The sequence below is a fragment of the Chrysochloris asiatica genome, unplaced genomic scaffold, assembly GCF_000296735.1.
Source record: "Chrysochloris asiatica unplaced genomic scaffold, ChrAsi1.0 scaffold00008, whole genome shotgun sequence".
Taxonomy (NCBI): domain Eukaryota; kingdom Metazoa; phylum Chordata; class Mammalia; order Afrosoricida; family Chrysochloridae; genus Chrysochloris; species Chrysochloris asiatica.
The window spans coordinates 28,860,106-28,872,645 of NW_006408526.1; the positions used below are offsets into that span (position 1 = coordinate 28,860,106).

General features: G+C 40.7%; 1 protein-coding gene across 1 annotated transcript in view; it reads right to left on the reverse strand.

Annotated features, from left to right (window-relative positions):
* The window catches only part of BUD13 (BUD13 homolog (S. cerevisiae)), a 33,044-nt gene extending 24,913 nt beyond the window's left edge, over positions 1–8,131 (reverse strand). The window contains exons 1-3 of the mRNA XM_006833848.1: positions 7,989–8,131; positions 6,066–6,159; positions 180–264 (exon numbers count right to left, since the gene is read on the reverse strand). Of these exons, the coding sequence (XP_006833911.1) occupies positions 180–264; positions 6,066–6,159; positions 7,989–8,131 (322 nt within the window). The remainder of the gene's footprint in view (positions 1–179; positions 265–6,065; positions 6,160–7,988) is intronic.
* Between the last annotated feature and the right edge of the window lie 4,409 nt (positions 8,132–12,540).

A 12,540-nucleotide genomic window follows, 5' to 3' on the forward strand; every position in this document is an offset into this window, starting at 1 on the left:
ATATGAGCGAGACTAATGTCCCTAGACATTTGATTTACATGATGGGCAGGGTTTCCTGTATTTTTCAGGCACAATGATACACTAAAACATACTATGCATTGCCCTAAAACAAACATGTTTAAAAGGAAAAAAGGTCTCCCCCTAACTGGGAATTTTATATTTATCCTATTAGAACTCACCTCCCAGAAGCTTCCATTTGGCACTGGAACGAAAGGCCTCCATCTGCTTTACCTCTTCTGGACGCTCATCCACAAACTCAGCCACCTATAGGAATGAGAACATTCTGCTCAGAAAATCCACAGGACCTGTCCAAAGAGTACTACTGTCTCAAAAACCTGAAGTTAGATCATTCCCATTCTTAATATTCAGGGTATACACACACTCAAAATAGCCATGAAGAAACATGTAGTAGTCCTCAGTGTTATTTGCTCCATAAATTTCCGATTGTCACTGGAATGCCTTTCTTATAGATCTTTGGCTGACTAATCAATTTCCTAACAAAGGTTAATTTCTTTCATTACAAACCTTTTAAATTGACCTACCAGGTACACAATACCTCTTGTAAGCTACAAATGCTGTCTTCCTGATTTCTCCTTTTACATTCAGAGTGAAAGCAGGGGCTGGCTGCCTATCATGCCTGTCACTAGCCAAGTTTCCTTTCAAAACTTTTTTTGCTGTAAGTAGTAACAATGATAGGCTTTCTTGAACAAAACGGAAAGAAACCTAGAAGATGTACAAAGAACCAGAGAATTTTTTTCACAAAACCACATTTCACATCATCTAAATATGGCAATTTTCCCATAGTATCCTTGATAAGTGATTATCTATTCTACTCCTTGCAGAAGAGTCTAACAAGGAACTCACCCTACAAGGCAGTCTACTGCATTTTTTCGACAGTGCTAGAGAGTTCTTAGTTTTACTAAGCCCATATTTCCACTGACCCTAGCTCATGACTAGCTGTCAAAGACGGCTGGGGCAGTCACTTCTAGCCAGAGAGTGCAACTATGTGCATCATGTTTTGTGCCTTCCCTACACCACTCCCTACACTCATTCCTCCCAATAGTGCTCAAAGAAAGATTCCAAACTACTGGAGAACTGTAACTAAGAGCAGTAAATAACGTTCTGACTGCCTCACACCAGTAAGTGGCAGAACTGGATTTCAAACCCAGGTCATAATTACTCTTTCTCTCTTCTCCCAAAATCCTACTAGCACTCCACACATAACCTAGCTTAGAGGTCCTTAGTGTGCACTGAAAGCCCAGGCCTTCAAGCAAGATTAAATGAGATTATTTCCACTTCCTGTGTAGCCTTTGGCACGTTATTAACTCTCTCTGAGCCTCCATTTCCTCATTTGTAAAACTGGGATTGAAAGGATGGCTGTGAGGACATCATGGCATACTCCACGTAAGCTCAGCAGAGTGCTTGGCACATGGCAGATGCTCAGGAAATGGTCCCTGCTAGTTATTCCTGCATTCACTGCTGCTGTGGTGGTTAAAATTATTTTGCCATTTTGGAGGTGGAGGTGAAGGTGGCAGTGGTTTTGCCATAACAAAAATGACGTCAATAATGAAGACATAGTTTGACTAATAGTAAAGGCAAGGGGGTTAAAACCTGCCTTGCTTGCCGCCTTGTTCAGGATTTTGGGCAACCATAAAAGCAAAAGACAGTATCATATATTATAAAGGAAAATTAGATGTGACTATATAAAAACTGAAACCTTTAAATGTAAAAAACTATTATAAATGAAATACGGCAAATGATAAAATAAGACCATAATATATAAAACTGTTATGTTCCTATACAAATACCAAATAAATTCATAAAATCAAAATTCCCATTTTCTTTTAAAAAAAAAAGAGAAATAAGATATTCAAAAACTAGATGTTTAATAAAAACATAAGAAAATTTTTATTTCACCACTGCTGAAAGAAACTGGAAACCACTGTTCGCCTGCCACATTGGCAGAGGTATGCTGTTGCTTTAGTTGCTATTAACCATGCTCTGGTACTGATGAAGAAATGGGGAAATGGGGTTATTCTCATACACCACTCATGTGGTACCATCATTTGTAAAGCAATATGGGGACACGGTTTAAAAGGGTCCATTAATTTCATTTCAAGAGAATAAAAAATAGGTTCCTGATGATTTTAATACAAGATGGTTATAAAAGCATTATGATATTTTTAGTCTAGTAATAAGTCATGAGTCCAGTCATGGGATAGGGTAAATTAATATATTAAACTAGTAAGAAATTATTATAAATCATATTCTCAAAGAATATTTTAGGGCTTTAATAAAGAATCTGTAGCACATTAGTATCAGAGCAGGCTCGAAAACCATCTTATAGTATGACCCCAATTGTTGTTATTGTTGTTAAGTGCTGTTGAGCTGGTTCTGACCCATAGCGACCCTGTATAGGGTTTCTGAGTAGCAGCTGGTAAGTTTGAACTGCCAACCTTGCGGCTCAAACTAACTTTGAAGTCTAGCGCATTAACCCACAGCACCACACCAGGACTCCATGATTCCAATTGTGTTCCCAAAAAATAAATTTCAAGTATGGATAATCTACGAAGACAAAAAAAGCACAAGAGATATGCATTAAAATGCCGGCAGTTATTAGAAGGGTCAGAATATAAGTGATTACTATATTCTTTTAAAACCTTAAACTTGATGATTTCTAAATATATACAGCTTTTATAGTTTTTAAAAAAGAGTATAAATATTTCTTAGCTATGAGGGATTTGTTCTGACTGAAACTAAATTGGCTCCTTAGGATCCTTATTCACAATTTTCTAATTACTAAACACCCCCTCTTTTTTGGAGGGGAGGAATTATGTAATATTTTATTTGCTGACCTCTTTGAAACATCCCAAAATTAATATTGACAATGGAACTTTCTATTCTAAAATGTTATTCAACATGACAAGTTTCTAACAAAAAAAATATTTTAATGTAGTCCCTTCATTTCACTCTTGAAGAATCAACATGCGAAAATTACATTTAGGTGAAAAAAGTCTTTCAAATAACCTATTATAGAATTTTGTCAAGGATTAATATTAACTACAATCATCTGCAATCTATCTTTATAGCCTTTGAGTACAACATAGTCTATCAACAGCCTTCCTGTTGACTGTTTCTCCTGTTTACACGTTTTTTGTTTTTTTTTTTTAATTTTTTATGATGCTTTGAGTGAAAGTCTACAGAGCTTATTGGCTTCCTACTTAACAATTCACACATATTTGTTTCATGACATTGACTGCAGTTTCCATTTCACTTCTTTTCAGTGTTCACAGTCCACTGGTCTTCTTTCCTGTCCATTCCTGCCTTCTTGAGAAATGCTGCCCTTTTGAGTTCTTATGGTTGATTGTTCTAAGGAGTGTGTACCTCCCTGGTATCACTGTTCACTTTATAGGCCTGTCCTGTTCACATATATTTCCGTGAATATAACCAATGCTAGGTAATTCGCCTAGACTTTTTATCCATCTGGCTCTTAATCATCCTTCAAAATTCAATTCCAATATTTACATCCTTTATGAATTCTCCCAACTAATACCAAGTGTTAGCTGCTCTGCTCCAATAAACAACACTTGCTGCCTAAGGGAAATAGATCTCTAACATTTATCACATGTTGAAATTATTTAAAATTCAGTCTCCCAAATTAGAACCCTCATTCATTGCTGGGTGGAATGCAAAAGGTTGAATATTAAAACTACTGTTGTTGTTGGTTTGTAGTGCCATTGAATAGGTTCCAACTCATAGCAACCCTAGATAGGGTTTCTGAGGAGCAGCTGGCAGATCTGAACCACTGACCTTGCAATTCAAACCGACTTTGTAGTCCCAAGTGCTTATCCTACAGGGTCACACCCAGCAATCCCAATCCTAGAGATACACACTCAAAAGAAAACAGAAACGCAAACAGAGCCTGAACTCTAGTGCTTATTGAAGCACTTCTCCCAATAGCCCATAGGTAGAAACATCTAAACTGTCCATCAATAGATGAATACATAGAATAGATACAGTATATACATACAATGGCATATTACTCCACCATAAAGGAAATGAAGTTCTGATACATGTCACAACCTGGGTAAATTCTGAACACATTGTGCAGAGCTAAGTCAGCCAGCTACAAAAGGATGTCTACTGTATGACCTCACTCACATGAAATCACCATTTGGAGTCCGGGTGTGACGCTGTAGGATCAGCCTTAACCACAAGGTCGGCAGTTCAAACCCACCAGCTGTTTCTCAGAAACCCTGTGATGTTGTTGTTACATGCCGTGGAGTCGGTTCCGACTCATAGCGGCCCTCTACAGGGTTTCCGAGGCTGTCAATCTTTACAGGAGAAGAAAGCCTCATCTTTCTCCTGTGGAAAAGCTGGTTGTTTCAAACTGCTAACCGTGAGGTTACCAGCCAATTGGAACTCGATGGCAACTTACCGACTTAACGCCATTGAGTTGATTCCAACTCATAGTTGCCCTATAGGGCAGAATGGAACTGCTCTCTTGGATTTCTGAGGGCTATAAGTCATTACAGTAGCAGAAAGCCTCACCTTTCTCCCATGGAGAAACTAGTAGGTTTGAATCTCCAACCTTGTGATTAGCAGCCCAATGCTTAACCCACTGTGCCACCATGGATTTTAATAAAGATTATTAGTGGTTACCAAAGATGGAAGGGGAGGGGATTTTAGCTTAGGGGCATTAAGTTTATGTTTATGGTTGTGAAATTAATAGGAAAAAGTCAGTGAAGGAGATTGCAGAACATGGAGAATATGGCCAATGTCACTGAGCTACACCTGTAGAAATTGTTAAATTGGCAAATGTTTTTGTGTGTGTATATTTTCAACACAATAAAAAAAAAAAAAAAATCCAGTCTCCCCTCCTAGGGTGGTGATGGGTTATTGCTAAATGCTGTCAAGTTGGTTCCAACTCACAGTGATCCCATACAGGGTTTCCAAGGAGCAGCTGATGGGCTTAAACTGCCACCCTGTGGTTCAAATTGACCTTTTGGTCCAGTGCTTATGATACATCAGCACACCAGGACTCCCCTCTACTAGGTTGTAACCTCTAAAGTACAGATGCTTCGTGTTGTTCTTGTTGTTAAGTGTCCTCAAGTCGGTTCCAACTCACACCAATCCTGTATGAGGTTTCCGAGACTGTAAATGTTTGTGGAAGCAGAAAGCCTCATCTCTCTCCTGCCAAGCGGCTAGTGAACTCAAACCGATGACCTGGTGATTTGCAGTCCAGTGCTTATCCTACAGAGCCACGATGCTCCCAAATGTACAGCTACTAAGTTCTATTAATTTACATAGCTCCAATACTTAGGCAAGTAAGGAGCTCTGGTAGCATAGTGGATACAAACTGGGCTGCTAACCTCAGGGTCAGCAGTTTGAAACTACCAGCTGTTCCGTGGGAGAAAAATGAGACTTTCTGCTCCTGTAAACATTAACAGCCTCAGAAACCCTGTATAGGGTCGCTATGGGTTGGAACCGACTCCCCGGCACATCACAACAACAATACAGTATTAATGTTTAATTGAATCAAAGAATGTTGCTGCTATTGTTAGTTGTCATCAAGTCCATTACAACCCAGGGGAGGAAATTGAACCCCAACATTGTTCAGAAGCTGGAGTTCAATCATTAATTCCAATTATGGTTCTATCATTGATGCTGAGGAAGGAACGCCTTTCTCAGTGCTTGATTCACACTTGTACACTGATGACGCCGCCCTCCATAATCCGAAAAGTAGGTGTAGAGGCAGATGTTGAAGAAGACAATTTTAACCAACTCTTTGGAAAATATCATCTCTTCTCTGCCCTCAAATTCCCCCCAATACAAATGTATCCTGCACTAGGAGTAGAGATTAACAGGCTGTATCATTTCAAAGTCCTTGTAAGCCCTAAAGGCTACATATAGTTGTCATTAAGTATTGTTGAGTCAATTTTGACTCATAAAGACCCTATATAGGGCTTCCAAGTAGCAGCTGGTGGATTTGAACCACCGACCTTGTAGATAGTACTCCAGTCCTTTTCACATAGCACTGAACGAGAACTCCCAAATATACATACCACAGGCAAATCTCCATCATCTTCCTCTTCCTCCTTCTCCAGTTTAGTGGTGGAGATAGTTGTCCAGCTCACATCATCATCTACAATCCGCATTCTGAAGGTGTAAAAAAAAAACAAAAAAAGGCAAGAGGGAAAACCATTTGTGGATAACAGCCTATGAATACTTACCCACTGGTTTTAGGATTATAAAATCCTGCACAGTATGATCAACTTCATCTCACACTGCTGACCCCTCAGCTCACTATCTAACTGGTACCTGAAATGGGGCAAATTTCTTACCACATCAGTCTTCGCATACAGTTTCTCTGCTCCTCTCCTCATTCTTTGCCAGAAAACTCTTACTCATTCGTCAAGTCCCAGCATAACTGCAACGTCCTTAGGCATACTTTCTTTGATTGCCACTCCTCCCTAAGGCTAAACAACCCTGTCACACAAACTCAGAATACTTTTACTGAATTTTTCACAAAGGAAATTTATCTATTTTATTAGTTGTGTAAATGGTTGTTTAAGGCCTGTATCTCCACTAAACTGTAAGCTCTATCAGAATAGGGCTGTGCCTTTCTTGTTCCTATGCCAGTTACTGCACAGTGTTTACAGCCTTAACACCCTGCAGTAACTGGTACAGGAAAATTTCAGTGTCTGGTACACAGAGAACTATGGATGATACCAAATAACAGTAACTGCCATCACGTGACTAGTTATTATTTGAAAAGTTAGGGACTATCTCTAATCACAACAATGAAATACTCAGGAGGTACTAAAGGTTAATGTGGAGTCCTGGTGTGGTACTATACGATAACCACTGGACTGCTAGCCACAAGGTTGATGATTCAAACCCACCAGCTGCTCCTTGGAAATCCTCTATAGGATCTCTATGAGTCGGAATTGACTCGATGACACTTAACAACAACAACAACAATGGCTAATGTGTTCAATGGCTAACTAAAAGGCTGGAAATTCAAGTTATCAAAGTCTATCCAAGGTAGCTAGGAAAAGAGGCCCAGTGATCTACTTCCCAAAGGGCAGCTATTGAATACCCTATAGAGCACAGTTCTAAACTGACGCCATGGCAACTTTTTTTTTTTTTAAATCACAGCAACCATTTAATATAAGTAATATTAAAATAGCATTATTACCATTTTCAAGACGAGGAAACTGAAACTCAAGAGAGACTGAATATCAAAATCAAGGCCACACAGATATAAAGGGGTACAGGTAAGATTCAAACTCAGAACAATGTTGCTCCAAAGCTAAGTTTATTTCACTACACGACACTGTGTCTGTCCATAGAGTCCACCCAAGTGTGAGGGCAGGAAAGCAGAAAGCAGGTAAAAGCAAGTACCAAAGGTGGAAAGAAAATGGATTCATTCCCAGAAATTCTTTGGACTTCACTACAAAAGCTTTCTCCTTTGTAAAGTGACAGTAACAATAACAGCTTCGTGGTAGTGTCATGATGCTTAAACACGTTCCCATATGTAGAAAGTACCTAGGACAATGCCTGTCACATTCGACAAGTGTAAACGCTAGTTATGTCATACGACCAGCGTCTGGATCAGGGACTTGCGAAACTTCATAGGCAGGTTCTGGATCCTAAATATCCAAACACCAAGGCACTGAATTCGCTCCACCATCATCATTCTCAGGGCACAATATCCATTCACTAAGGAGAGCTAGAAAGACTACAAAGGCGGGAAAAGAGGAATGAATTTAAAGCCTAGCTTAGACAATCAAAGATGCCTGCCCAGCAGTGCGAGGGTAAAGTGGGGCAGCCACAGTAAGTCAGGGCCCTGAGCTTAGGCCGAAGCTGGCTGAGCAAACCGAGTAGGAACCTTGCTCCAGCGGGCAAGGAGGCCGAGAGCGGAGAGATAAGGGTTGGGGGACGGTGAGCCGTCACAGGTCCCGCTCCCGCCGGTACCAACTCACCCCTTGCCACTGGAACCGCCAGGCTTAGGCCGCTTTTTGCGACGCTTGCGACAGGACTCGGAGCCCCCATCAACACCGGCATCTGCCCCTGACAAGTAACGCTTTAGATACTCGGCCTTAGAGAGCGGCGGAACAGCCGCCATTGCAGTGGCGTGGGCGGGGAGACGGCTCGGCGCTGGGGACAAAATTCTTCAACGCGAACTGGATGTCAATGATTTAAAAAGGTGTGGCCAAAGCCGGAACTGGCAGAGTGTTTGGAAAGGCCCAGGTTGATAGGTGAAAATCCGCGAGTGATGCAGGTTAACGAGAAGTGTGAACACCTCCAAGGTCACCACCTGTTTATTCATCACCACACTATGCAGCAAACGCTGTGTTGGTATAGAGGCTACATCCACGAGCCAGCAAGGTGCCTACCCCAGCAGCTTCAAAAGTACCAAAGTGTAGTAACTAACATAGGCTGTGGAGTTACTCATCGCTGAGTCAGAATCAAGGTGGCAATGAATGGGTTTGGTTTGAGGGTTTTGTGGAGTTACAGTGAATTTAAATTTGAATCCTAGTTCCATAACTTCCTAGTTGTAAAACCTAGGCAAGTAATTTAACAAAATGGGGATAGCAATAGTACTTAATCAAAGGATTGAGTTCTTAGATAATGTAATTGTGTGAAGGGCTTAGAACAGTGTCTGGCAATTACCAATAAATTATTTTTTCTTATATTTGTATAGTATCTTTGTTGTTAGTAAGTACTGTTGAGTCAATTCCAACTCATAGAAACCCTATGAGTATAGGGTTTCTAAGAAGCAGTTGATGTGTTTGAGCCACCAACCTTTTGGTTAGCAGTCCAGTGCTTATCCTATAGCACCATGCCTGGACTCCATAAGTATCTTGGTTATTGTTGTTAAGTGCTGTCAAGTGATTCCTACTCATAACCACCCTATTTAGGGATTCAGAGGAGCAGCTGGTGGGTTTGAAATGCTGACCTACAGTCCAGTACTGATCCTACAGCTTATCTTTGTTGTTGTTGTTTAGTGCTGTCGAGTCAGATCCAATCCATAGCGACCCTGTATAGGGTTTCTGAGGAGCAGCCAGTGAGCCTGAACTGCCGGGTTGGCGGTTCAAACAGCTTTGCAGTCCAGCACCTTGACACAGTGCCACATCAGGAGTCCACAGTGTATCTTTAGGTGGGGCGCAATGTGCTAACAAACTTTCAGTTACTCTGAGAGGAAGTCAAGAACTTCAGACCCAATGGAAGACTACAAACAAGAGAATAATACACTTGCCTCTTTGGGGTACCTCAGGGGGAAGGGGAGGACAATAAAAACAGTGGCTTCTAAGGGGATATGCTGGGTCAGTGAAATTCAGGACAGAGTTCAGCTCAGAAGCTTAAGGCAATTGTTTTTTTGGATTCCAAAGGGGTAATCTTAATAATGACCATGAAGCCTTATTATGTTTTATGAAAACTGATAGATTTAAACTATGATGTTGGACAGTATTAAGTGGCATGGCCTGTCAGAAGAACAAACACATCTGTATTGGAAGTACAGCCAAAATGCTCCTCAGAAACCAGTATGAGAAAGAAGGCTTTCTTTCTCATACTTTGTACACATTATCAAGGGAAATCAGTACCCGGAGGACATCATGCTTGGTTGTTGTTCTTATGTGCCGTGGAGTCGGTTCCGACTCATAGCAACCCTGTACAGGGTTTCCAAGGCTGTAAATCTTTACGGGAGCAGAAAGCCTCATCTTTCTCCGCAGAACAGCTGGTAGTTTTGAACTGCTGACCTTGCAGATCGCAGCCCGATTCGTAACCACTACGCTACCAGAACTCCTTATCATGCTTGGTTAAAGCGAAAAAGAGTAGGATCCCCAATGAAATGCATTGGCACAGTGGCATTATCTGTGGTTTAAACACAAAAGCAATTGTAAGGATAGCTAAGGACTGGGCAGTGTTTCTTTGTTGTGGCAGAGAACTGACTTGATAGTACCCCACATGAACACTGAAAACTGCATTGGTGAAAACAAGACCAGGAAAATTGCACCAAATACATTTTCTTACCATCACAATGCACCTGCTCATTGCTCAAGAATTTCATTGGGAAACCTTATCCCATCCACCTTCAAATTTCTTTTTAATCAAAAATCTCAAAGGTCATTAAAAAGCACCACGACTTGAGTCCCTCAAGGATGCCAAAATTGCCACTTTGATGTGGTGTAAATCAAAGAGCGCAGACTTCAGAGAAGGGTTAGAGATGGGCAGATCACCTGTAGTTGAGTGCCTGAAGTAGTAGTAAGTTTAGTTGGAGAATGTCAGAAAAACGGTTTCTATGACTTTATTGCAATACTTTTTAATTTAACCTCACATACTGGGCTGGTGGTGGTTGTTTGTATGACATGGAGTTGGTCCTGACTCATAGCCACCTCGTGTAGGGTTTCAGAAGCTGTAAATCCTTACAGGAGCAGAAAGCCTGTTTTTGCAGCTGGTAGGATTGAACTGCTGAACGTGTGGCTAGCAGCCCAACTTGTAATCCATTAGGCTACCAGTGGGCTGTGTTCAAAACAATTCTATTGTTGATCTCTGAGGCAGCTCCAGTTCATGGCAACCTAAGTATGGGGGTGGAGGAGGGGGGCAGCTTTCAAGTTTGGGGAGAAATTCCAGTATCTTTTCAGTCCACTTTTACATGACCTTTTGAAGCTATAACATCATCATGAACATCGGTGTGTTTGAAGCCACTGTTGCAGCTGTTTTATCAGGCCATCTCATTGAGGATTTCCCCATTTTGCTGACACTCTACCAAACCTGTCCTTTTCTAGCCATCTTTCCTGATGGTATGTCCAAAGTAAGTAAACCAGTGCTTTGCCATCCTAACTTCCAAAGAGCTTTCTGGTTGTATTTCTTGAAGATCATGACTCTTGTACTAGAGGAATTCAAAAAAGTTCATGGAAAAACTCTGTTATCTTGTCATTCCATTTTTGTTTGCTCTTCTTAGTGGTATTGAGAGATTTGTCTTCCAGCTCACTGGTTCTGCCTTCCATCTCTTCTATTCTATTCCTTTGCCCTTTCAGTGTATTATCAATTTCTGATATTCTATTATTGATCATTTGGACCTTTCTATAGGTTTTCAATTGTTTCCAGTGCTGTATCTATCTTATTTGATTGTTCCTATAGCGCTTTCTTGACTTTTTAAAAAATGTTTTATTGTGAATTATATGATAGTTTATCCTGACTTATTTTTCTCAACTCCATTGCAAAGTGTTATTAAATATTTTATAATCGTTTTTCTGAATTCTTTCTCAGGCATTTCCAAGGCCTGCCCTCCTTCCAGAATGGAGTCCAGATCTACCTCTAGGTCATTTGTCTGAGACATTTTATCTTGTTTCTGGACATGTGCTGATATGGTCATCTGCTTTTGCTTCTTGGACATGTTTAGTGTTTATCTGTGGCCTTAATACTTAATTATGTGTTTTGGTGTTTTTTTATGCTTTCTGATTGCTTCCAGGTAGATGTGATCAGGATGTGGGCTTCCCTTTTCACAATTCTTAGTGCTTAACTCAGAGTAACTTTCACAGGTGTTGTCAGCCTCCCTGGTATATGGCAGTTGGCATTGGTTCTTGCCTGGGTTTTGGTGTTTTATAGAGTGTAATTGTAGCTGGACTCTATGGCAGCAGTTGCTGACTCTTCTTGGGTAATAAAGGAAGAGAAAGAGTCCCTCAAAGGTAGAAAGGGGAGCATAAAACAGAAAAACAGCACCAGCGAAAAAACCCAAAAAACAACAAAACAAAACTAGACTGAATGCTGTAGTCTATAATCACAAAAGGGAGAGGTGGGAGAGAAGGGAAAAAAAAAAAAAAATTCTGTAGCCTAATATGAGTATGACTTTTTATGTCCCTTCTTCAGCTTCTTGCTTTCAAAGCTGCCTGGGAGATTCCAAGATGCCACTGTTGGTTGTTATGCTATATCTCAGGCTTTAATTTAATTTTCGGCCTGTTTTGTTTTTAAACTCTTCTTCCCTCTCTACAGCCCTGTCCTGGCTTTCCTGTATTTAAAAAAAAAACGTTCAGAGTCTGCTCTTGGGCTTAGTATCTGTGCGCATTCATGGGGAGGCCAATGACCAGATTAAAAAAAACAAAAACATCAGAACAAAGCAAAACTGACAAAGTGTATTGTCCACCTTTGCTACAATGTTCCTGTGACATTTTTCCGTGGTGTTTCTGCTCCCCTGCTTGGTCTTGCCCAAGATGTCGGCTTGGAGCCTCCAAGCCCGGCAGATTCAAAAGTACGTGATTGCTTACTTGAGCTTCAAGTTCCACTAGCTGTAAGCAAGCCTTCAAACTTCAAATATTCCTATCTCTGTGGTCTCGAGTTTTGGAGCCCTGCCCTGGATCTGCTTTGCCTGGTATTCTGTGGTATGGCTGATGGCAAACTTCACTGCACCTCCACCCTAGCCACCATCCTCATTTCATTTTTTCCATGAACTTTTTGAAGGTTCTTCATATACAGATATGGGAGTCAGTCCTACATGAAAATAATAAAATGTCTAAGAATCCAATACAGAAA